The 25,929-nt window shown below is 40.0% G+C and overlaps 2 protein-coding genes across 2 annotated transcripts in view; both read left to right on the top strand.

Annotated features, from left to right (window-relative positions):
• Positions 1-1,249, top strand: part of kcnn4 (potassium intermediate/small conductance calcium-activated channel, subfamily N, member 4) — a 40,023-nt gene extending 38,774 nt beyond the window's left edge. The window contains exon 9 of the mRNA XM_088327697.1: positions 369-1,249. Within this exon, the coding sequence (XP_088183823.1) occupies positions 369-372 (4 nt within the window). The 3' untranslated portion in view covers positions 373-1,249. The remainder of the gene's footprint in view (positions 1-368) is intronic.
• Positions 1,250-5,634: 4,385 nt separating this feature from the next.
• smg9 (SMG9 nonsense mediated mRNA decay factor) lies at positions 5,635-25,578 on the top strand. The gene is made up of 13 exons (XM_088326042.1): positions 5,635-6,255; positions 6,756-6,830; positions 10,052-10,286; positions 10,376-10,473; positions 10,551-10,663; positions 15,529-15,640; positions 15,744-15,839; positions 17,139-17,224; positions 18,516-18,622; positions 18,691-18,798; positions 20,120-20,245; positions 21,175-21,319; positions 25,137-25,578. The coding sequence occupies exons 1-13, from the start codon at positions 6,109-6,111 to the stop codon at positions 25,213-25,215; spliced, it is 1,527 nt and encodes a 508-aa protein (XP_088182168.1). The 5' UTR covers positions 5,635-6,108; the 3' UTR covers positions 25,216-25,578.
• Positions 25,579-25,929: the final 351 nt, after the last annotated feature.

The raw sequence follows: 25,929 nt of genomic DNA, 5'->3' as shown, positions 1-25,929 counted from the left end.
GAGACTCTGGCACCGGTCATACAAGGACCTTACAGCCCCCACAGGATGCCGGAGGAACCCGGTTGAATGCCTTCTCCAAGTCCACAAAACACATGTAGACTAGATGGGCAAACTGCCATGCACCCTCAAGGACCCTGCAGAGAGCTCCACTGTTCCACCTTTGGACAAAGACCACACTGCTCCTCTTGAATCTGACTTGGGACCAGGGAGGCAATAATTTCACAGAAACTAGCAGTTTGAGACTACTGATCTAAGTGAATAGCATTATTCTCGGTCATGAAAACACAAAGAAGTCATCAAAACACAAAGAAGTCTTTCTTGACGACCGCATAAACTAATTATTTCATGATGTCATGTTTCCATTTTAGGTGACCCGAACACCGCACACCCTTCAGAAAACAACATTGGGTCCAAAAAATGCCTGAAGCTGTGATCTTCTCAAAGCTAATTCTAACCACAGCCGCCATTTGGAGGAGCTGCACGAGCTTCTGAGGACATTTTGTTGAGGCACATGTTTAAGCGAGGGTGTAGGTTTGTTCTTGTTATGGGTGGGGACATGCAGAGTTATTTGAGTGATAACAAAATATCGGTGGGGAAGAAATTTTGCTCAATATCGGTGGGGAAGTAGTTCATCTTTGAAGTGATCATGAAGATCAGGGGTTGGAAACCTGTGGCTCATAAGCCATATACAACCAAATTTCATTGAAGCAGACTCTCTTTCAGTAGCGTCAATTTTGGTTGTATCATAATCGAGTTGGGTATATGTAAAGCCAATGCAGTGCTAGTAAATGAATTGGCTTCCCTCCAGTATATAAAGGGCACAATTACAAATACAAGTTCCAGTCAAGGTGTGACACCAACCCTTTTTGGCTGGAAGTCGCTAAGGAATTCTTTTTTTGGAAGCACACAGCATGCTTACTTTTCCCGCAGCACGCACCCACCGCGGTGGAGGACACTTAATCTGTCAACTTTTCATTTGCATTATTTTGTGAGATTTTTACAAAAGAACTGCTTGCTCCTTGTTCTGAAAAACATTTACGGGAAAAAAATGAACGTCAAAATAAGCCTCAACGATCTTAAGTAACTGCGGGAGGGAGACAAGTTTAAAGTGGTTCATTATTTTATATGGGACGCAGGCTCTAGCATTATTCTTATTTCATAAATTTTATCAAATCACCTTAGGTCACAAAGCAAAATTAAATTTGCTGAAAAATTAGCTTTAGTCAGGCGAGTTTGGCAATTTTGTCGAATTTTGACCTAAAATATATGGAGTGGCTCTCTAAAAATTATATATATATATATATATATATATAGGGGCAGCACGGAGCAGTGGTTACAAGTGTGCGGCACAGTTCTGAGGTCATGGGTTCAAACCCAGCTACCAACCTTCCTGTGTGGAGTTTGCATGTTCTCCCCGTGCTTGCGTCGGTTTCCTCCGGGCACTCCGGTTTCCTTCCACATTCCAAAAACATGCATGTCAGGTTAATTGGCCGGTCCAAATTGTCCCTAGGTGTGAATGAGCGAGCGAATTGTCTGTCCCTATGTGCCCTGCGACTAGCCGGCAACCAGTTCAGGGTGTCCCCTGCCCACTGCCTGGAGATGGCTGGGATGGGCTCCAGCACCCCTGCGACCCTACTGAGGATAAGCGGTGCAGCTAATGGATGGATATAAATCTATAGATATAGATGGTTCCTAATCACATGATCTACATGTGAGAAACCCATGTGGTGGCAACCATGTTGGATGGGTATGTTTATGTTTACATTGTTGTTTTGTTCAAACAAATATCCAGGCTATGTTACGATGATTAATGTTCATGATTAATGCCTACGAGGGCCTCTATTGAAAAAAAATGACAAGCATAACTTTGGCTCGAAATATCATCAGCCCGTAGTGACCGATTAAACTGATAAATGACACATTGGTTAGCCAATGAAATTCCCTAAATAAATGTATCAATATGTATGATGTGTATTCAAATCAAAACCGAAAATAAACGTGCTTAATGACACTTGGGATCCAATTTTGCACACAATTATCACGCAAAAAGATGGACAATCGGTGATAAATGTGAAAAAGAAGTCATTCATTTACAAGTCTTAAAATTGAAATCTCAAAGTCTAAAAAATGGCCAAAGTCACATACATTGTTGAAGAGTTTTTAGAGTTGTATTCTTGGAGGGTCCTTCTGGAGTCTCCAAATAGCCACTTTTGGGAACACCTAGACATACTCAAAATGTGTAAAATAAAAGTTTTTGTTTTTTTTGGTTGCGATCATATTTTGACCTGGGACCAGGTTTTCCTGCTAAGATGCCCATGCTACACTCGTCTGCAGGCATGAGATTGCAAAAATATATATATTTTTTCTTTTTTTAAATTAAAAAAAGAATCATGTGAAAAATAAAACATTTTTCTTCTGTTTGTTCCAATTTAGATTACTCAATGTTAGTGTCACTTGAAGTTACTGTCTCAGTTTGGGACAAAATCTCAGAGTCTTTCAAAGGAAACCAAAACAGTCCAAATTATCCATACAGTTTAACAAAAGCATTCAATTTACTATGGATACGTCTTGGATTGGGATTTAAGGTACATTCTACAGAATTGTTGAAGGGTTCAAGAATAGAAGAAGAAGAATAGAATTTACTTTTATTGTCATTCTTTGTAACCATGCACACAGAAGGAAATGTCGATACACCTGACCCGTACAGTTAAACTGTAGCGAGCCGATGCAGCCGCAGCCAAACAGGGCTGCCGCCATTTTAGACCCAACTGCTGTGTTGGGAGTCATTAGGTGACCAAACCCCCCAATTCCAACCCTTAATGCTGAGCGCCAAGCAAGGAGGCAATGAGTATTTTGTTAGTCTTAGGTATGACTCGGCCGAGGCTTGAACCAGCGACCTACCATCTAGGCTACCGAGCTGGTTAAGACATTGTTGATTTAAAAAAAAAAAAAGCAAATAAAACATACATTATCTTCATACCTTGCTTTTTTTTAGATACATGAAAAATTTGAAAGAATTTGCATTTACATTACATATCATAAGCCTCACTTTAAGAGGGCTGATATAATTGTCCCCCATCTTGCTATAGGTAGAAAATTAAAAAAAACTTTAAGAACACTAGGCAGACAAATAAAAAGAAGAATAAACTAGAAAAATCGTGTGGTTTGGAAATGTTGTTTTTCCGTAGTTTAAATTCTTTGTGGTTTTTAAAACTCATCTTTGGTTGCACTACAACACACAGTGATATCTAGTAGTCAAATTACTGACGGTGCCTTTAACATAGGACAGAGAAATGTTAAAATTGTTTCAGAAAATCAAAACATCTTTGCAAATGTTTCATGCTAAAACAAATGGAATTCAAGTTTGCTTAAAATTCTGTAATTTTAACCTTAGAAGTTAAAAAAAGAGTGACCAGAAATATTCCCTCTAACCACTTCCTAGGAAAACATCTTATCCAATCACCACACATAAGAAAAGGATGAAGCAGCTTTAGGTTCAGACCACATTAAGATTTCTATACCAAAAATATTAAAGATGTAAAATAAATACTTTCATTATTCACTGAAATGATGGAATACCATCTTTGAAAATAACAGGGGTTCACTGTAAAATCTCAGTTTCAAACATTGATTTTCTAATCAAGCCCAAAACAAATACATATATGGAGAAGAATCATTTTTTGAGTAAAGCTTGCCCTGCTGGAAATACTTTTGGGTGTAAAACTGGATTTCCACCCCTAAATGTTTGCCTGAAAAAATGCAATGTATTGTATTCTTCAATATTGTTCAAATAAATTGTATTTTGCACATCAATAAAGCTGACAATCATGACTTTAAAACTGTGTGCGTTGTTCACGTCAGTTTCCCTCAGAGCTGAATTGGAGCTACACAATAACAATTAAAAGAAACATGGAAAGTTCTTAAAAGGGATCCAAATTTTTACATTTTTCATGTTTTGACGTTTCCTTAAAGGAACACTGTGTAATATTTAAAGCCTCCAAGTTGAACCAAACAACTTCAAATAGTAAAAAAACAAGGCTAATATGCATGAACTATCATACCAATATCATGCCAATGACAGCATGGTAGAGCAGTGGTTAGCGAGTGTGCGGCACTGTTCTGAGGTCATGAGATCGAACCTCCTGTGTTGAGTTTGCATGTTCTCCCCTTGCTTGCATGGGTTTCCTCCCACTTTCCAAAAACATGCATGTCAGGTGAATTGGCCGGTCCAAATTGTCCCTAGGTGTGACTGAGCAAGCAAATTGTCTGTTCCTGTGTGCCCTGCGACTGGCTGGCAACCTGTTCAGGTTGTCCTCTGTCCACTGCCTGAAGATAGCTGAAATGGGCTCCAGCAACCCCGCGACCCTACTAAGGATAAGCGTTGCAAATAATGGATATAATATCATTGTTACTTTTTATTAAATAAAAATCACAGGCCAAGATTTTGTATTTCTTTTACACAGTGGAATGACTTAGGTTGCCGCCATGTTTGTCTGGCGACCAGTTGCCACGCTGTGCACTGTGGCATAAATTGGCTTTAAATTATCAGGAAAGAAAAAGAGCATCCTGCAGTATTTTACATCCATCCATCCATCCATCCATCCATTATCTGCACTGCTTTTCCTCAGTGGGGTTGCGGGGTGATGGAGCCCATACTAGCTATCTTCAGGCAGTGGGCAGGGGACACCCTGAACTGGTTTCAAGTCAGTTGCAGGACACACAAAGACAGACAACTCACCTGCTCATTCACACCTAGGGACAATTTGGACCGGCCAATTAACCTGAAACCCACGCAAGTACGGGGAAGACATGCGAACACCGCACGGGAAAGCACAAACCACTCATCCGCCGTACCACCCCAGTAATTTACATTAGTAAGTAATTTGTACAATTGCATTGTGAGGTGGACTGGAAGCAGTATGGATAGGGGGAAGGGGAACGACATTGTACCACCTTTATCATACCTAATGATGATGACAGCGCATTTTAGTTTAGTTACGTTCATAAAGAAACATCATATAAAATAATGATTAGGCTTGGCTGGAGTGGCAACCACTTAACACGGACAACTACTGTTTGACCAAGCACCAACTTTCATGTGGTTTTTAAAACTGTAAACAAACACACACTTTATGTAGTCCTACGCTCACTCAAATTGGTAATAAAGGCAGAAGCAGCACAACGATCTTACACGGTGAGTTTTAGACGACTCCAAAAATATGAATACATTTAAATAGTCAAATTAAAACGCATCAGAATGTGTTTTATATCTGTGGCGATCAAACGAATTTCAGGGCTTTTAAAAACTAAATCTAGATCAAGAAAAAACAACAAAAACCCACTCATGTGCGGCCCCTTATCAAGGTTTCTTCATGTTGAGGTTTTCCTTGCCCTCATTTGGGTTTTAGATCAGGGATGGTGTAATAATAGTCTGTGGTTTGCAATAATCTGTGTTCTATGCAGCCCTTTGAGACTCTTTGTGATTAAGGGCTATACAAATAAACATTACTTCACTTGGCATTTGAAAACCGCGCAACGTTCACATTGTGCCCTTCAAACAGGAAGAAAAACGTAGTGGGTGCGCTTCTCTCAATACACCGCCGTGGCACAAGTTCGAATATGAAAAAAGGAAGCTATTAATCTATCAATGCGACATTACCCATAGCCACACTTGTTAAAATCAACATAACCACAGTATATTACTACGTTTATGTAATGTGTCGTTGTGTGTTTTTTCGCTACAATCTAGTTTTCAGGAACTTAAGACGTGTCGAAGTTTCTTAACGTTCACATTTATGAGACACGCATGCGTTTAATTCGTAAACGGAAGAAGCATTTTTGTATACTCTAGTTAGCTCTTCAATGGGAAATGTTCGATTTGATTTCAAACTCACGGGTACCATGTTGGCGTGGTTAGTTTTAACTAACTGTTATTGTTTGATACCGTAAACATTTTGGCTGACAGACGCTGTAGCCCGTGTACAATCGCTTAGGGTGAGATACAGCGTTTGTTATTGTGCTGGTTTGGGGTATAACCGGAGGCGCTGCTGCCTGTTTGAAAATATTGGACTACCTGTACTATAAAGTGGTGGTCATTGTATTGGAAACATGTCAGAATCGGGCAACAGTCAGCCTGGTTTATATGGACCTGGACGAAGGAGACGGCGACGTCGCGGTGAACGGGAAATTGGACCTCTAGGACAGAACCTCTCCGGTCCCAGTCGGGATCGAGATTACTTACCGCGAGAACGAAGGGTAATGTTGTAAAATACATTTTGAAGACTTTTTAAAAACTGGTGTGGCTTTTTTTTAAAACAATGTTTTATTTTTATTTTGCAAATCAAGGTATATGAAGCATATACAAGTCTGTGTTCGCGCGTGTGTGTGCGTGTGTTTTTGGGTGTATATGGTTGTGTATATATGTTTGTGTGTGTGTGTGTGTGTACGAGTGTTTACCTACGCGTGAGAGTGTGTATCTACGTGTGTGTGCGTGCGTGTACCCACTTGTGAGTGTTTGTGTGTGTGCGTGGATACGTATGTATACATGGTACGGCATTGAGTTTATCCATAGACTGATCAATGAACCAGCATTTTCTTTGTTTTTTTTTTTTTTTGCTCCTTCCACTCGGAGATTCTGATAATTTAACCCGACGAGCTCAAGCTCCCCGCCCAAAGGGCCATGTCGTATCTAGTCTTATATGGAAATATGTGCTCTTCACTATCATGTTACCTCTATAATCGATAAATGTTTTCAGGACGGAAGTGAGGAACCGCCAGGTCTTCTCATTCAGAAGACCCCCATCATCCTAGCGAAGCCCCCCGGGGAGAGGGTAATCTCATTTTTTCTTAAAGGAATTGTTTTTTCCTTCAACAAACATTACACCGCTTACGAATTTCAGTATCCCTTTTAAACCACATTATTGGTCACTTGTTTGCATGAAATTACGTGTTTATACTCAATTCAGAAATTACTACAGTATACGGTATGCTCAACCGGCCCAAGGAATAAGCGTGATAAGAAGCTGCCACTAAAGGAGCCACGTGCAGTTATCTTATATATAATTAAATATACAATTTTTTTGTGTGTAAAATACAATACAACTACAGACGCTCCCCTACTTACAAGCCTTCGACTTAAGTAAAAGGTATGCAAAGGTATGCAAATGATCAAGTAATATGGGGCCCGAAATCAAACTTTTCTTAGGGCCTCATGAAGGCTTGGGCTGGCCCTGCACCCAACACCCCCAAATAGGCCATAAATCTGAAAGTTATATATATATATATATATATATATATATATATATATATATATATATTATATTAGAAATGTATACAGTATTTATACATGTGTATTGCTGCATGCTGTTTAACTGTATACTACTGTATTTGTGTAATGATTGATGGTCAATAGAAAACATAGCTGACCAAAATCGCAAAACATTGTATGCAATGGGAATCGAACCCGGGTTGCGGCAGTGAACGCGCAGGCACTTATCCTCTAGGCCAGGGGTGTCAAAGTCAAATGGACGGAGGGCCAAATAAAACATTTGGCTACATGCCGAGGGCCGGACTGTCCAATCTTTACTGAAACCAAGATTTAACCTACTGAAAACACAACAAATATATTACAATATGATTGGATAAATAAAGCAAAATTTTCTTATGACTCTGTCAGTCATTTTTAATTTCAGCAGGCACAAAATACAAATGTCCTTTATATAAAAAACTCGTAACATATCTCATAACAACAACTCATAACCATTTTCTATCATTCAATCATCTGAAATTATTAAAAATAAATATTGCCTCGAAATACAATAAAATAAAGTGCAAAAATCTCTTGTTACTTAAAACCAATAGCAATCAACACACTGGACCTCATCTGTCCTGCTCAAATGTACATTGACTTTCCTTTCTGGGCTTTCTCTGGGTTAGTGTGAAAAAAAGGAATTACTGATTAACAAATAATAACAATCAAAAGTCATTTTCTCTGCTAAATAGGAGACAATTTTATCAAAAGACATTAAGATCTATTTTCCATGAAAAGCCGAAAAACAAGAAACAGGACAGAGTCGGCAAACAAAAACAACATAGTCAACATAGACAATTAAAGCTTTAAAATTCCCGAGGGGAACAACAAAAAACAAGACCTTCTTTATGTGCATATTTAACTTTTAAACTTGAACGGAGTAAAAACTTCAAATGTGTAATTGCACAGGAAACATTACTGTATTATTACTGTATTTACATACATTTATATACAGTACTGTATTACTACAACTCTACATTACTTGTTTGAGGCGTGTGTTTTGTTTCATGATGCCGTCTAATATTAAACTCTTTCATCACCGCCACACTTTCTCCACATAGCAGACACACAGGTTTTCCAGCTACCTCCGTGAACATGTACTCCAACTCCCACCTTGTTTGAAAGCCCCGGTTTTCATTGTCCACCTTACGTTTAGCCATTTTTGATTTTTGCTGTTTGCTAATGACTGTTGCTTATCCACTGCTGAATAAATCAAACCGCCCCCCGTTTTCATCCCGCTCGGCGCGTCCCCGTTGCATTGTGGGAAATGTAGTATTCATGCGTACTGCGGGCTGCTGGCTTGCAGCGGCCTGCGGGCCGGATCTAATAATATATTGATATCGTCACGCGGGCCAGGTAAAACCCTCTCGCGGGCCTGATGTGGCCCGCGGGCCTTGACTTTGACATATGTGCTCTAGGCTCTCCGTGATACCAGATGGCATTCGGTTTTATATCATTTTTACACTATTTTTAATCATGGTGCAAAAAACAAATGTTAGAGAATGGAGAAAACAAAAAGTCGTCCTGAATGACAGAAAAAAAAACGCTAAGTCCATCTCATCATCGAATACACCAAAGAGTTTTTTTGCATTTGTATCTTTCAGGCCGACTTTTTGTTTTCTCCATTCTCTAACTTTTGTTTCTAGCACCCTGAGTAAAAATAGTGTGATATTGAGATAAAATCTAATGCCACAGCACTCACAGGTAACTGAAGGCTGTGTTTGTTCGTTTTGGAGCTGTGCCTTTGCCACTCTTGTTATTCTTCTATTGCTTTTAATAGTTGTCTTCCATTTTCTTCCAAGTGTCTCTGGGTTTCAACCTATTTTAAGGCATTAGAGATTATTCTAGCTGGACAGCCAACACTATATTGTACCTATTCATTTACTTTTCCCTATCCAATCAACTTTTTATCAAAGAACGGCGTTCTTCAGAGCAGTGTCTTGAACGACCCGTTTTCCTAAAATGCATGTTCAACCAGTGCTGGCTATATCATCCTTAATAAGGTGCTACCCGATTCAACCCTGATTCACACCCGTTTTTGTTTTTCTTCCCCAAAACGGAAGAACTCATATATTGGTTGCTAAGTTCCCTCTGAGAATCTACTGCACCTACTGGTATCTTGTCTGGCATCTAACAATACAAAATATACTCAAAAACCAGGGATGTTCTGGTTAGTCACATTGCACTGCTATTATTTGGAACAACTTTGTATGTTGTCTGCAACACTAGTGGTCTACTTGTTTGGTTTCAGTGCTCTCACTGCCGCAACATGGGTTGATGTTCCTGTTTCATACAAATATAGAGATTTTGGTCAGCAACATTTTCAGTATAGACCATTCGTGTATAAAACAGACACTAATAGATACTTCCTACTGTAGTTTTAATTTCATGCACCTTATAATTCAGTGCCCCTTTTGAGGGTGCACCTTATAGTGCTGAAAATATGGTACTTACATGGTTTTTGTTCATCTATTTGTCAGTTATTCGGAAAAATTGACTCTTTCCAGGGTCACAGTTTACTGATTAGCACGTCCGTCTCATATCTACTGGCCTCTCCTTGCCTGTGCGTTTTCTCAGGCACTCTGTTGTCCTCCCGCATTCCATAAACATTCATGGAAAGTTGATTGGTGACTCCAATTATCCCTTGGTATGGATGTGTGTGTGTGAATGGGGTTCCATCTACATGTGCCCTGTGATTGGCTGGCATTCAGTTTTGTTTTGTGTTTTGGGATCTCTTTGCAGGTCAAACCGTTACAAAATCCACCGGCAAGTGTAGCTCCAGTTTCTGACAAGCCAATCATGCTAATGAAGGCGCGGGATGACTCAACCAAGCCGACAACTCCTCCAGAAACAACAACTCAGCTTTCTGGTCCGGGGCCTTCAAAAGTGGAAAGGGAAGGCCAGAGACCCACACAACCTGTTTATCAGATCCAAAATAGAGGAATGAGCGCTTCTGCAACACATAACACTGTGGATCGTGAGTGATTAATATTTTTCATTTTGAAGACAATCTGAGAAAATGTTTAAAAAAAAAAATCACAATACTGAATTCTGGTTTGATTGCAGCGTTGGTAGGCCAATCCAAACTCATCCCACCTGAGAAGATGAAGCACAGCATCAAACTGGTGGATGAGCAAATGAACTGGTGTGACAGTGCAATGGAGGTGGAATAATCAGTGCTTGGGCTTTCCTTAATTGCCTACATGTTCAGTAATTTACCGGTATATGTCATGTTATGCAGTACCTGCGAGACCAAACTGATATGCTGGTGGTTGGAGTCATTGGTCTACAGGGAACTGGCAAATCAACTGTCATGACCCTCCTATCAGCCAACACACCTGAGGAAGACCCAAGGTAAAGAACACCTCAAAACACAAGTGACACTGGTTAGTCATGTGTCTGAATAATTACACTTAGTTAGAAAATGAGTTTTAAACTACCATATTTTCCGCACTATAAGGCGCACATAAAATCTGTTTTTTTTTTAAAAAGCTGACTATGCGCCTTATAATCCGGTGCGCCTTATATATGGATCGATATTGAATTACAAGGTCTCGCAACTTACGGTAAGCAGCCACCGGCTCCATTTTTCACGTAGAAGAAGAAGTGGGCTGTGCATACTGGGAAATATTAAACAACGATTCTCTTTTATTAGTGCGTTTGTATAAAGACCCTGAAATGGCTCCTATTAAGAGATACGCTTACAACGCAGAGTTTAAACTCAAGGCGATCAGTCACGCAGTAGAACACGGGAATAGAGCAGCAGCGAGAGAGTTCAACATTAATGAATCGAACACGAGAGTGGCTCGAGCCGGTGTTATGCTGAGAAATGCATCCCTGCCGAGATTTGCATCCCCTTGCTACTACAACCACTTTTACCTCGTTTTATCTCACTTTTCAGGAATGTAATGGCGAACATATAACCAAAACCACTTCGTCTTGCATTTGTTGGGAATGTAATACAACTTAAACCATTCCGTCTTTGTATTTGTTGTGAACGTAAACGAACGGTAATATAAATCACTTTTGATAACTGTTATGCACTACCGTAAAGCTTATTATGCAGGAATAAGCTTTATGGTAGAGTGCATAACCGTTTCAATACGAGTGATTTGAATAGAAAAGGCAAAATAAACATGTTACCTGCTCAAAAGTGATTAGTATACGGTGTGCATTACCGTTCAATTACATTCCCAACAAATGCAAGATGAAGTTGTTTAGGTTTTATGTTCGACATTACATTCTTGAAAAGTGATATAAAAGTGAGATAAAACGAAGTAAAAGTGGTTATAGTAGCTAGGGGATGCAAATCTCGGCAGGGATGCATTTCTGGGCACAATACCGGCAGAATTAAGAGTCCCCGTAGGAACTCGCTAACTGAACAATGGTTCTATGGGTGAATTATGTAAAACCCACTACAACGTTTTACATTTACAGTTATTATGTTATTGCTTTGCTGTTATTGTTTTGCACTTGTTGTTTTTGCACATTACGAGTGTCACTATATTGCGATTGCACTAACGTTTAATTTACCATAACAGAATCAGACGTTTTTTGCGTGTTGACTAAATGGAGAAAAAGTAAAATGTTATGCCTTGCTGTTGTTCAAAGATGATAAAGATGTGTCACGAAAATGCTTTACCTCAGAGAAAATAATAAAACGGCTGTTCATTCATTTTGGGAGTGGATGGAGTTCTGGAAAGCTTGTTTGTTATCTATTAATAAAGCTTGACTGACCTATCTGACTGTTTTGTTGACATTCCCTTTAGCGCGGCACCATCTTACGGTTGCATAACGTAACTACATCCTCTACTGTAGCCAAGTCAAGTTAAGTCACATTTATTTATGACGCCCTTAATCACAAACAATGTCTCGAAGGACTGCACAGGATTACAATTACAAAATTGCACAATTACCTGATCTTAAACCAGCATGCACTTATAGCGCCTTATAATGGGGTGCGTCTTATGTATGGAAAAAGTTTAAAAATATATTATTCATTGAAGGTGCGCCTTACAGTGCGGAAAATACGGTACATTAAACCTGGGCAGTGGGCAGCACGGCGGCGCAGTGGTTAGCGCGTGTGCGCCACAGTTCTGAGGTCATGAGATTGAACCTCCTGTGGACTTTGCATGTTCTCCCCGCTTGCATGGGTTTCTTCCGGGCACTCCGGTTTACTACCATATTCCATAAATATGCATGTCAGGTTAATTGGCCAGTCCAAATTGTCCCTAGGTGTGAATGAGCGAGTGAGTTGTCGTGTGTCTGAGTGCCCTGCAGCTGGCTGGCAACCAGTTCAGAGTGTCCACAGTGCCCACTGCCCAAAAAAACTGGGATGGGCTCCAGCACCCCCGCGACCATTCTGAGGATAAGCGGGCAGATAATGGATGGATGGATAAACCTGGGCAGAACCAAAGTTGCAGGAGGCCCGTTGGCCGACCCAGGTCACGCTGGAGAGACTACGTCTCTCGGCTGGCCTGGGAACACCTCGGGATCCCGTCGGATGAGCTGGAGGAAGTAGCTGGGGATGGGGACGTCTGGGCTTCCCTGTTAAGGCTGCTGTCTCCGCAACCCGAACCCGGATAAGCGGAAGACAATGGATGGATGAATAGGCATTATACATCAATGATTTGGCTTTATTGTAAAGCCAAGGACCGATATTGTTTTAAATCATGCAAGCCCAGTGTTTCCCATAGAAATTTATGAGACCCCAGTGGGTGGACAGTCTAGGGGGTCCGACAATGTGCCCGGGTAGTGCCTGAAGGCGTGTCCCGTGGGTGTGCCCGGGGGCAGGTCTGGGGGTGTGCTCCTGCATTATTGTGTATTATTCCAGCCTTTATATTTTTAGTCTACAGTGAACTAATTTAAAGTTTTTTTTTTATACTAAGTAACTTTAAACTCAAGCAACACAGAATCCCTAAAAAACAAACTACACAACAAAAACAAAAATATTAATTCTTCAGTGCTATAAAAAAAAAGAATTAATGATGTTTACAATTTCACTTCTAACCAATGTTGACTGAACAACCCAAAACCCCAAACCTTAAAATGTGTACAACAAAATTAAAATATAATTCGTCTCTACTGAATATTTTTATGTAGGAACACAAAGTGCTAAGCTTGGAGGGACTGATTCGGATCATTTTGTTCGTGATAGAGCATACACAGTGCTATGGCGCCATTAATATAATTAAAATGAGTCCAAATAAGGAAACTATCCTGCTTTGACCCATTTTGTAACATTTCCTTTTTATCTTCCGTATTGGAATCTCTTAAACTGTTCTTGTGCTCCATATGCTGCTGCGCCTTCCCCCAACCCCTCGCCTTCGATGATAGGCAAATTAAAGACTAAGGACAAAAAAAAAACTTTTTTTTTTAAAACTAGTGGGACCAATGAGATTTTTTTATGGGATGGGAAACACAGAAGCTAAAGGAAAAAAGTAACTGGACAATTTAAATTTTCAGTTGGGGTTAATGCTTCTCTCTTTTTGAAACAGAAACGTACAAAACACATACAATTGCTGTATAAAAACATTCCAATAAGAGGCTGAGTAGACAAATAGAGAGGTTGTAGTTGATGAAAAAGATATTTTCTTGTTGTTTATGTTGTATTCTGGAGCTATTTGCCAGGGTGAGGACAGCACCCTGCTGCTGCAAAATAAAATAAGAAAAACAAAAAAAAAGAAGGCCATTGTTTAAATGTTTTTCATGACTAAACATCATGTTTGTTTCAAACAAATTGTTAATTGGCACAAAAACGCATGAGTTGCAACAAAGATGTTTCAACGGGGCTTAAGCGCCTTCCTGTGGCATTTCAAAATGATTACATTTGGCCTTGGTGAAACGATTGAGCATCTTAGGACAGGGGTGTCCAAACTTATCAGAAAGCGGGTCAGAACCCTAAGCCCATATAAATGTGTGAGCGCCGACTATTCAGCCTGGCATTCTTTGAACAGTTTTTAATAAATTACGCCAAAATGTTTGCAGTACTTCAGCGTTGCGACCTCTTAACTCGCCTTCCTAGCATTTCCATTTAACTCGCGGGGTCTCGTGAAATAGTGCTCTTCTGTCGTTAAAGCAGCTTTAAATTGCTTCACCTTTTCACAACGTTCATTTCCTTATAGCTTTTTGTAGTCAGCATGTTTTTTTCCGGCAGTGCCTCTTCATATTATATCCTTTGTAAATGGCCACAGTCTCTTGGCAAATTAGGCAGATGCAGAACTTTCGGATTTTGGTGAAAAAAAAAAATACTTGTCCTGGAGGTGGCGGCCCTCAACGGTCAAAAAAAGCACTTTTTGGTTGTGCTTTTAAATGGCCAAATTGGAACTCCACAATGAAAGTTTTTGTTTCTCAAGTGAGAACTGTGGCAGTCCTTTGAGACATTTTTGTGATTAAGGGCTATATAAATAAATTTGACTTGACTTGACATATGGTTTCAAATTGCAAACAGGATTCAAAGTTTTTTAACACTGCGTCCTACAATCAGTTTTCCAATGTAAAAGAAACAATTGGGAGAACAAGAACAGACTTTTAACAACGTGTTTGGAAATTTAGTAGAATGTCCATTTCTTTCTCTGCTTTCTGTCGTCTTTCACTGAGATCTTTCTCTTTCTTTTTTTATTTCCTCCTCTCTGTCTTTATTAAGATAAGCGTGTGCTCTCTCAGGGTCAGCATTACAGCGTGCCCTGTAGCGCAGCAGCTTTTCAGCTGCATTTTAAAATATATTTTTGGAAGTATACGTCAAATGAATACATGACTGGTTGGGTCACTCTGGGACACAACATATTTTCGAGATTATAAACGTGAAAAATGCAATAATAACTGAAATTGACTTTAGGGCAACACAGAAATGATGACAAATCTTTTATTTATTAGATTTTTCCCACATACATTTGCAAAATAAGTCAATCAAACATGACTGGGGATGTAGCATTTTAGGTTACGACCCCAATTTGTTTAAAATTATTTTGTCTTGCATACATTTTACTGTGCCCTACAGTAGAGGGCAGTTAAGCATGCAAGAAAATCGTTTTGCAAGGAGTATCAGCCCGTTTTTATGCAAAATTTACCATTTTATGTTACTGTACTCAAATGGCACCATATAACAGGAATGAACGAAAAACGAAATTTGATCACATCTTGGCAATTGTTAGCACAGTGTATCGTTAAAGTTAGACTACACAGTGACATTCGTGTATTAAGATTGTCAATGTGCCTAGGGGCTACGTGTTCAGAGTTCAAACCCAAGAGATGAAGGAGCGAGGTGGCAACCAGAGCACAGGAATCGACTTCTTTATCACGCAGGAGAGGATAATCTTCTTGGACACGCAGGTCGGAAGCTAAGCTGAACTGTGATAAAGAAGTTTGCAGAGAAAATTTTGCCTTTGATCATTTTACGATTTTTATTACTGTGTTCTTATTTTTGTTCTTGCAGCCAATGCTCAGCCCCTCCATTCTGGACCACCTCATTAACAATGACCGCAAGTTACCGCCAGAGTACAATCTGCCTTACAAATACGTGGAAATGCAGGTTAGAGGCCTCCCTATTTCTAAAAACCTCATCTCATTACCGGAGACAATGACTGCGTGGAAACTGATTATTGGATTTCTGGAGCAGACCAAAGGGATTGTTTGAGTGCCTAAAGACAAAGGAATAACCATGTATACATATTTGTGGGTATAATCTGACCGGCATTGGATGTGCCAGCATAATGTCATTACGCAAATAAAGGTCATTTCCCTATGTAACTTTTAACTCAAAATTAAAGATGGATTTCATTCATGTCACTTACCAAATTCAACAAAGGACTGTGCTTATTTACTCCATGCTCCAAATCTAAGCTCCATTGCTGCAACTCATATTTTAACCAGATTTGCTCATACATGGCTAGCCAAAAGCGCAGACTTACACTATTTATGGATGGATACAACTGTGGCATCCACTCCACATAGATGTATACACCTGTGGCATTTTTGCTGCAGGGGCAGAAAATGAAATGAAAATGTGCCAAAGAACTACATGAGTATTTTACCGAGATACCGGGAGTTTGGTACAGATGACATGTGAATTGGCATTAAAGCTTCTCCTATTATCACACTATTTTTACTAACGGTTCCGGTAGCACTGATTTGCACAGTGCATTCAGATCGGTTAAACAGTCTCCACTTCTTCACCTGTGTGTCAATTGGCTTAACATGTATGCATACATAAAAGACCTTGTATAGTATTTTATTGAAATACTGGTACTTACTATTTTATACAATACCTAAAATTTGTCGGTGGAAAGGATACGAGACTGTTTAACATATCAAAATGCACTATGCAAATACGTGTTCCTGGCATCATGAGTAAACATAGTGTGGTAATGAGACATGGTCCTATACCTTGCTGTATTGCATCTGTACTACTGGTGGTCTAGTGGTAAATTGTCAACACTCTTGCCGTTAATACTCTAGTTTTATTCCTGGTGCATACAATGTTTAGCAATAGTGATATATTTCAACTTATCAATCAATGCACAAATGTGGTACATTCCTATCTGTATGTTAACAAGTACTTACTTAGTAATTACTGTCCGTATTTCAAGTATTATACCCCATATTCTGCGGTATATAAGGTGCATCGGGTTATACGTCATATTTTCAGATTTCTGGCCAAATTGGGGCATTATCATCTAGAAATACGGTCATCGGAATGATATGATAATTGTGCGTGTTTACATGGCTTTACATAATTGAAATGCTGGCTATATTTTATCTTAATGTATTGCCTGCATGTAAACGTTGGTGGTGAATCAATGAAAAAACCTTCACCCTCTCTGCTTTGCAGTCGCTTCAGATTGCCTCCTTCCTGTTGACGGTGTGCCATGTAGTCATTGTAGTTCAAGACTGGTTCACAGACTTAAAACTCTACAGGTGGGTACTTGAGTATCACGCTATCGGCTGAAAAAAAATGAAAAACGGCATTATGATGCTAGTAGTCAATAACCCAAAGCCTGCCCGGTCTGCCTTCATGAATATCAGGTATTTCTTCTGGTTCTGCGAGAGGATATTTATCTCATTTTCTTTCATCGACCCAGTAATATCGTTGGCCCGGTTGGTCTGAAAAAGACTTGTGGGCAAATCCAGACTGGTCGCGGACTTGCAAGACACCCAGATCTGTTAGTTAGCTCAATGGTTCTCAAATGAGGGTACAGTAATTCAGTGTTTTCAAACCTTTTTTCAGGCAAGTCACGTATTTTTATCAAAATATTGGAAGGCACACCGTTCTTCGATTTTTCTTCGAAGCACTAGATAGTCGGCATTTTTGCCTATTCCGCAAGTCTTTTATCTTCAATGACATTTTTTGGTATTTAAAAAAAAAAATTAGGAAATAAGAAAAATATAGAAAAAATCACTGCAAGACTTCAATTTAAAGTAGATCAATTTGATAAAAGATGGAGGACTATTGCACAACTTATTGTCCAACCACCTTACCTTTTAATTGTATTTCTATTATCATTTGTTGTTGTTTCTTTTGTTTGTAATGGGAATGCAAAATGTATATGTGTGTGTGTGTGTGTATATATATATATATATATATATATATATATATATATATATATATATATATTGAATTGTGTGTGAAAAGTTCTAAAAAAAAATGCTATACAAATGCAGACCATTTACCATTTGTGTCGTATTTTGTTGAGAATTTTTGTTAAGACTTTGTTTGTCTCTCGCAACATTATTGACACACAGTTGAAGAAGCGGAGATGTTCTTTAAGCCATCAGCATGCACTAAGCAAATCAGTTTCTGGCACTGTGAGTAAAAATAGTGTGATGACATAGGTTCTGAATTATTTTCGTATGTCATCAGTACCATTGATTGTTTAGTAGTGAGGTGTTGGTGCCCACCATGAGGGTTCAAATCCCATTGCATACAACATATTGCGATGTGGGAAACCTAGAGTAGTAATGTACACTTGTAAATGCTGTATGCATTTCCAATCTTATCCACTGTATTCTGCGGTAAAAACGGTGCACCGGGTTATAAGGTGCACCTTGACATTTTTACAAATGTGGGATCTTTAGGTTGCGCCTTATTGTCCTGAAAATACGGTAATTTTCTTTGCACCAAATGTCACTGCTTCTAATGGCCTTTATGCCAGCATTAAATGCCTCTATTGTTGCTCGAACTACACGTTTACAGACTTCATTTTCTTAGGTTTCTCCAAACGGCCGAAATGTTGAAACCTTCCACGCCGTCTGCAAGCCATGACAGCACGGGCTCTTCCGGTAGCGAGGACGGTGCAGAGTACTACCCACACTTAGGTAAGACTCCACCCATTCAATCATCCGACTTTTTAAAAAAAAATGCTTTCTTTATTCCTCGCTTACAGTGTTCCTCCAGAATAAGAGCAGACGTGAGGACTTTTGCCCACAAAATCTAAAGGACATGTATATGGTGGTAGACAAACTAATGGCCCACTCCCACCTCAAATACAAAGGTATGAGTTCTTAATTTGCACATACATGTGCATTGTGGACTTAAAGGAGCTGCACGGAATTGGGAACTTTGTTACTCGCCGCCGCCACCTATGGCTTGTGTCATCATTGAAACCTCTGTCAAGCGTGTTCTTGATACGGGTGCCAGTACCTGCATTGTTGATAAGACTTAAGACCGATGTTAAAGGAACACAAAACTGGGACTATCAAGGGATTTGTATGGTATAAATGCAACAGGGAGACTGAATTGGCCAAACCAGACCTGCAGCTCTGCTAACGGCTTCTCTCCTGACAATGCCTCAGTCGCTTGCCAAACCCAAATATATTGCGCGGAATACCTACTGGTGATACAAATTTCTTTGTACTCTTGACTCTCCTTATTGTCTGATTTATTTGATTAATTTATTTTTAATGGAACGAGCCGCTAAAAGCCAGCTGCCCTCGTTTGTTTTGGGTGGACCCATTGTCTTGTGTACCCGTCCAGCTCTTTGACAGCATACACAAATCTATTACAGTCGCGCACACAGGCCATCTCGCACACACACACACACACACAATTGCCTTTTGTAATAGTATTTGCTGTCTGCTGCAGAACACATTGCATGATACATTAATATCAATGACTGTAAAGGCAATTCCGTTCAAAATCCGCAAAGCAGTGAAACGGCGATAACCGAAGCGGTGGTCACGAGGGATTACTGTAGTAGCCTGAAAGATACAGCAAACTAAATAATCAAGAAATAATCAATAAATCATGATTACCTTTACATGCTACCTGCAAAATGTATGTTTTGCCTGGTGGGTTGTGCAGCTTATCAAACTTGTACAGCATATCCCTGAACGCTGGTTTGTCGACTGTAGTGAACAGGAGCATTTCATTAGCAATGTACCGTTTAATACTATCTGTTAGCGTGCGACATTTTACAATGTCTTGTTTGTATGTCGTGACTCATGTGTAAACTTCATGGATATCCATTTGTCAGGCTGCAAACCCTGGACTGTTTGCCATTCTTCTTTTGCCGACGACCTCGGCAAATTTTACCGGGTGCCTGGACTCTAAATGCTGCTTCAGATTGGTTGCGTTTGCTCCTTTCACTGGCACCTTCTTGAGAAAAGGTTTAAGCTTCTTTAGTAGTTTGGGGCCTAGCAATTTTGTCTGCTAGCGCCACATTGACAGAGGCTGCAATGAAGACTTATGCCCAAATATGGCGTCAGCAAGTAGAAAAGTTCATTGTGCATAAAGTGTAAAAAGCACTTTTAAAAAGAGAACGTATTCCGCTTTCCACTTTTTTGCCTGTAAGTATAATAATGTCATGTTTTTAGGTTCACTATCCATGCTAGACTGCAATATTTTTCCTGGCCTGAGCCAGAACTACATGAGCACTGAAGTCAACATGTTTCTGCTGCCCATGCAGGACGTTGAAAGCGAGGATAATCCCACCAAAGCAGGTCAGACCAAATAAAGCTTTTGAACCCCTTAACTTTCTGGATGCCCGCTGACGGGCTGTCAGGCTGCTGAGAAGCAAACAAACTCGTAAAATGATTTCCAATATGGCCGTTGGCCTCTGACCTTTCGAGTGACACCACTCCCGACCAATTGCAAGCTCCTTTTCACGGTCCTTAGCCTGCAATAGCCTATGAGGGTCTGTATTGCCAAAACGGACATGACCTACTTTTTCTTCATGAATCTTCAGCCGGTAGTGACAGATTCAAATTGCCGACATGATATATGCATATTCAAATCAGAGCCGAAAAGAAAAGTCCATAATGCAACTCGGGATCTCCTTTTACGTGCGACTATCACGTGCGAGTGTGCATAATCGGTGATTGACTTCTGGAAAAATATGTCGTACAACTCTTTCACAATATCCTAAAATGAGCCAAAGTAAAATACACAATCGCATAGGTTTTAGATCTGTAAACTGGTCGTCTCCAAATGACCACTTTTGCAAATGCCTTCACATACTTTTAGTAAAATGTGAAAATCGATTGTTTAGTTTTTCAGATTGTGATCTTGACCAGGGACCAGGTAGGGCTACATGCTATATTGTCCCAGGTGCTAGCTGAGATGCCCATGCTACACTGCAAACAAAAATTCAGGAGAGAATAATAACCTTTAATTTTTCTGTGTTCCAACATGGACTACTCGATGTTAATAGTAATTGAAGTTTTTTCCTTGACTGAAATATTCACTGTAGAGTCGTACCTCGAGACCAAAGCTGTCTATATTCTCCAAAACGGTTCATGAACAACATTCAATTTACTCAGGTTACATCTTGGATTGGGATTTGAGGTGAATTTTACAGGATTGTTAAGGGGTTAAACTCCCAAATTTTGGGGGGGGGTTGTCCAGCTCACCTGTGTGCTATTTTTTTTAGGTACCACAACGTATCCCCTCTTCTCCCTGCTCCCAGGTTACAAGGGCCATCTGTCCTTCTCCACCATGATCTTCAAGCTGCGCAGCCAAATACTGGCTATGCCTCGCTGTCAGCTATCGCACACAATCCTCACTGAAAAGAACTGGTATGTTAAAACTGTCTCATTCAGAAGTAATAATTGTTGTCCAAGAAGTATTTTTAAACTATTGGCTTTGTGTATTGGTAAGGAACTATGTTTAATTTAGGTCAAAGGGTGTCAATTTCATTTTGGCTCAGGGGGCACATGGTCGAAAAAAACACTCTCACCGGGGCCGAACTAGTAAAATAATAGCATAATAAATCGAGCTGGGGATCTTTGGACTAAAAGTCGCAGTCTCTTCATAGTTTGGCCAGCTGTGCGACATATACTCCAGTGACCTGTGAAATTATTACCACATTACTACCGGGTATTTCATTTAACATCTTACTTTCAATTCTGATCGTCTAACTACCTGCGGAGGATGAGGAGAGCCCACCTGCCCCCACCCTCCCTCATCACATTCTACAGGGGCACCATAGAGAGTATCCTGACCAGCTGTATCTCTGTGTGGTGTGGAGGCTGCAGCGCTACCGACTGGGGTAGTGTGAGGAGGGTAACGAGGACAGCAGAGAAAATAATTGGGACTACACTTCCCTCCATTCAGGACATTGGCCAGAAGCGCTGCCTATCCCATGCTAAGAACATTACCGGGGACCCCTCTCACCCCCATCATGGACTGTTCACACTGCTAGCCTCTGGGAAGAGGTTCTGCAGTGTGCGGTGCAGGACCACCAGGCTCCGCAATAGTCTAGTCCCACTGGCCATTAGACTGTTAAATGGTCAATCTAACATATAGTTAACTTAAATCTAAGCGGCTGCTAATCTGACTTTTTGCACTACTGGCAGTTTTTTTTATAGCTTGCCACTCATTGCACATTGCTCTCTGCACTATGGTAATTACAGCGTTATTGTTACAGTGTTAATGTTACTGTGTACCTGACTTGTTAACCTGACTGCCCATTTTGCACATCTGGTTAGCTACTCTTCTTGCACTATCGGCACTATGGTAAAATACTATACGTAGCCAATTACAATACGACTTTATTTATATCTGTACATTCAAGGAAACTGTGGGGGTCAGATGCATCGACATTTCGTTCTGTATACACGTGTACTAGAATGACAATAAAGTAGATCTGAATCTGAATCTGAATCTGAATCTGAATTTGTTTTTTTTCAAGGCTGATACCGATGATGACCATTCAGAGGAGGCCGATAACCAATGTTTGGTTCCGATATTCTCATCTCATTAGCTGCACCGCTTATCCTCAGTAGGGTCGCGGGGGTGCTGGAGCCCATCCCAGCAATCATTGGGCAGTGGGCAGGGGACAACCTGAACTGGTTGCCAGCCAATCGCAGGGCACACAGGGACAGACAACTCACTCGCTCATTCACACCTAGGGAGAATTTGGACCGGCCAATTAACCTGACATGCATGTCTTTGGAATGTGGGAGGAAACCGGAGTGCCCGGAGGAAACCCACGCAAGCACGGGGAGAACATACAAACTCAGCACAGGAAGTCCGGTAGCTGGATTTGAACCCACACAGGAGGTTCCCAAGACCTTAGAACTGTGCCTCCGTGCTGCCCGGTTCGATAGTCACTTGCTGTAAAAGCTTAAAATTTTAAATAATGCAAGAAGAAATAAAGATTGTTGTTTATAAATTAAAATAAACCTTAATGGTTCTCTGAAACTTTTCACATTAAATAAATTCAAATATTAAACACACTTAACATGACTTATCTTTCACTTAAACCACAAACTAAGAGTGCAGAAAATAAAATTAGACTCCGCAGCAACTTGTATAGAGGTACATAAAAAAATAAATGGCTCCTCAATTATTATTTTTTTTTTACAAAAATAAATAAAAATGTTAAAACAACCAACATGACTTGAATGAACTTGAAACAAAAGTGCCTCGAAATTTCAACTGAGCTGGCAAATTGAAGTGTGGGCACTTCTGTTTTCGAGCCAGATGAACTAATGTTATGTTAACAGCTTATCAGTCAGCTTTTCAGTTCAGCATGCTTTTTATGCTATTTCAATCACAAACGCACCCGCTTGATTGACCAACTCATGTTATGATAAGAGCTAATATATCAGGCTCTACCTGAACATGCTTCCCTTAAACAAGTCAACTCCACTTTTTACTATGTCTCTTAATCTCAAACACACTTTTCCATCACGGACACGGGCATGTCGGGACGAGTTGGCTGAGCTGCCGCTCTAACCTTATTGTACCTACTTCAGTAGCTCCGGTCCCTTATCCAATCAGAATGTGCAGGGTGGGAAATGAGGGGAACGGGAGGAGTAGCAAGGGAGAGAATCGCAGCCGCAACTGAGACCGAATAATCGACCTGTCGAATGAATAAAAATGCTGATACCGCTATACATTAAATTCCCAATTATTGGCTCCGATAATCAGCTCGCCGGTTAATTTGGTGACCTCTAATTTTCACACTAAACTGTAAGAGTGTGTTGATAATTTCAAGCTTGGCGTATTGCTGAAAAATGTCCCCCACCCAACATGCGTAACTCGCGCAAACATCACACTACGACTTTGTATCTCATTTTTGGGGGGAAATGTTATAGAACCATAAAGCACTGAGCACCTTGTACAGAAATCAATTTTGAGCAAGCTGAAAATATTTACTTCGTCTAAATGACACCAATAATTCCTAACGATTTATGGACTTGTAAACGAGTTGCTTTTATTGTGATTAATCAGCGATTCAAAACGGTGATCTTCTGATTATCACATCTATTAAAACTTACGTGCTCTCGCATTAAACGCTTTATGCTAAAATCAACTTTCAGATTATTGTAACGTGTCTTTTCGGAGACGTTTTGGATCACTCCTCATTAAGGGTAAATACACATAAACACGTACGGCTTCGAAAATAGATGATTCATACCATACTTTTTCTATTACCTGTACTGGAGAAATTTGAAAACTGTCTTTGAAAGTCCTCAAAAAATGATTGATTTTGGGCATGAAAAAGGTGTATGAACTAGAAGTGGACCGAATAGCAGGCGGGCGGATTATCAGTACCGATATTTGGGAATTTGACAGTTATCGGTCCCGGCTCCTTTTCTTTTCATTGGACGGGCCCATTTTTAAAGGCTCAGAGCAGCCTGCCTATCCCTGGCTCCTATTTCTTCCCTCCCTTCTGCTTTATACCCATCCTGCACCTTCTGATTGGATAAGCGACTGGGGCGGAGCCACCAAGGCAGAAACTGTCCCTACTCCGGACTGTCTGCAGTTACAGAGTAGTAGGTTAACACAGAAAACTTCCTTGAAAATGTAATAAATATTCACGGCTATTACTAACTTCACAATGAGCAGAAGAATTACAGCCTGCTATGCTAACGCCTGAGTCCCAAAATCCTTGAAAATCAGGCCTCTGATGATATTGAGATTTTAAAGAGTCCGTGGTGTTGTAGAAAAGTGTGTGTGTGTTTAAGAGATAAAATTAGTTCGTCAATCTAGGTTAGGCAACACGATTAAACAAAATCTTTTCGATATCCCGATGTGACGTGCTTTAGTGTAAACACAAAATACCGGGTTATTTTTCAAAGATTAAAAGTTGCATGATTTTATTTCCTGCACTGCTGGTTTTTGGTTGAAGTTATAGAGTCTTGTTAGTCGTGTTGAAATTGTAATGTATTTACTTTTAGTTTTATTTGGATTTCTAACAAATATTTTGTTTCTTTTTGCATAATTATATTTCGCCAATTGTACAGCAAATGAATATCAGCTTAATACTAAAAATGGGTTTTACCCCTGAAAAACCTATATCGGTCCATCCCTAGTACGAACCTTGTTTTGTTTTTTTTTGTTTTTTTCATCAGAATCAAAACATATTTCTGGTTGTGTTCACAGGTTTCACTATGCTGCCCGGATCTGGGACGGTGTCAAAAAATCCTCCGCTCTCTCCGAATACAGTCGCTTGCTCGGCTAGAACGAAGCCCTCAGGAGACCCCAGGATACAGGACACGCTTCACTTTGAAAAGTCAACTGCTCCTGAAGTGCAAAAAAAGATGGGCAAGCTCATGACGGCACACGGGAACTCTGAAGGCTCGGTTGGCCTTGTCAGGTTACCTTTCCTGTGCCATCTTTTCCTGGGTGATTAGCGCGTTTGAGCAGTGGGAGTTGCACCCTGCACTGAACTGGTGGGAGTTGAACGGACGCGTTTTCACATGATGAAATGTTCGTTGGGATCCATGGAGGCCGTGTCAATTTGCATAAATTCTGTTAAATGTTTATAGTTGTGAATTTTTGGCCAAACATATAAACAATACAGTAAATTCTCTTATTACAACCATTTTTATGACTCTTTCGTCTTCTAAGGTGGGGTAATGAAAACAAAAAACTTAAGATATGTGTGTGTGGTCTGATGCCGCTGAACATTTAAGGGTTGGAAGACAAAAAAAATATTAATAAATGGCTGAGTTATCACACTTAAGTTCACATCCCAATAATGTACTTTGACATACATTGTGTGAAGTTTTTGTGGAAACTGCTATTGTAAAAAAAAATGGCACCACTTTTTGAATAATACAAAGCCCTAATTGTGTCATATAATATATACAGTTTAGTCAGTTTATATTACAGTCACTCTTAGGATAGGTACTGTCCTTTGAGACTCTTTGTGATTAAGGGCTATACAAATAAA

Source organism: Urocampus carinirostris, chromosome 2 (genome assembly GCF_059441175.1).
Source record: "Urocampus carinirostris isolate Australia breed hairy pipefish chromosome 2, RoL_Ucar_1.0, whole genome shotgun sequence".
Classification (NCBI taxonomy): Eukaryota; Metazoa; Chordata; class Actinopteri; order Syngnathiformes; family Syngnathidae; genus Urocampus; species Urocampus carinirostris.
This window is presented reverse-complemented; position numbering and strand designations above follow the sequence as displayed.

Bases quoted from the DNA above. Each gene is read 5' to 3' on its own strand.
- smg9 (XM_088326042.1), top strand. From the start codon at position 6,109: ATGTCAGAATCGGGCAACAGTCAGCCTGGTTTATATGGACCTGGACGA. The intron at 15,641-15,743 runs GTCGGAAGCTAA...TTGTTCTTGCAG, and splicing joins TAATCTTCTTGGACACGCAG to CCAATGCTCAGCCCCTCCAT. The intron at 17,225-18,515 runs GTGGGTACTTGA...TCATTTTCTTAG, and splicing joins ACAGACTTAAAACTCTACAG to GTTTCTCCAAACGGCCGAAA.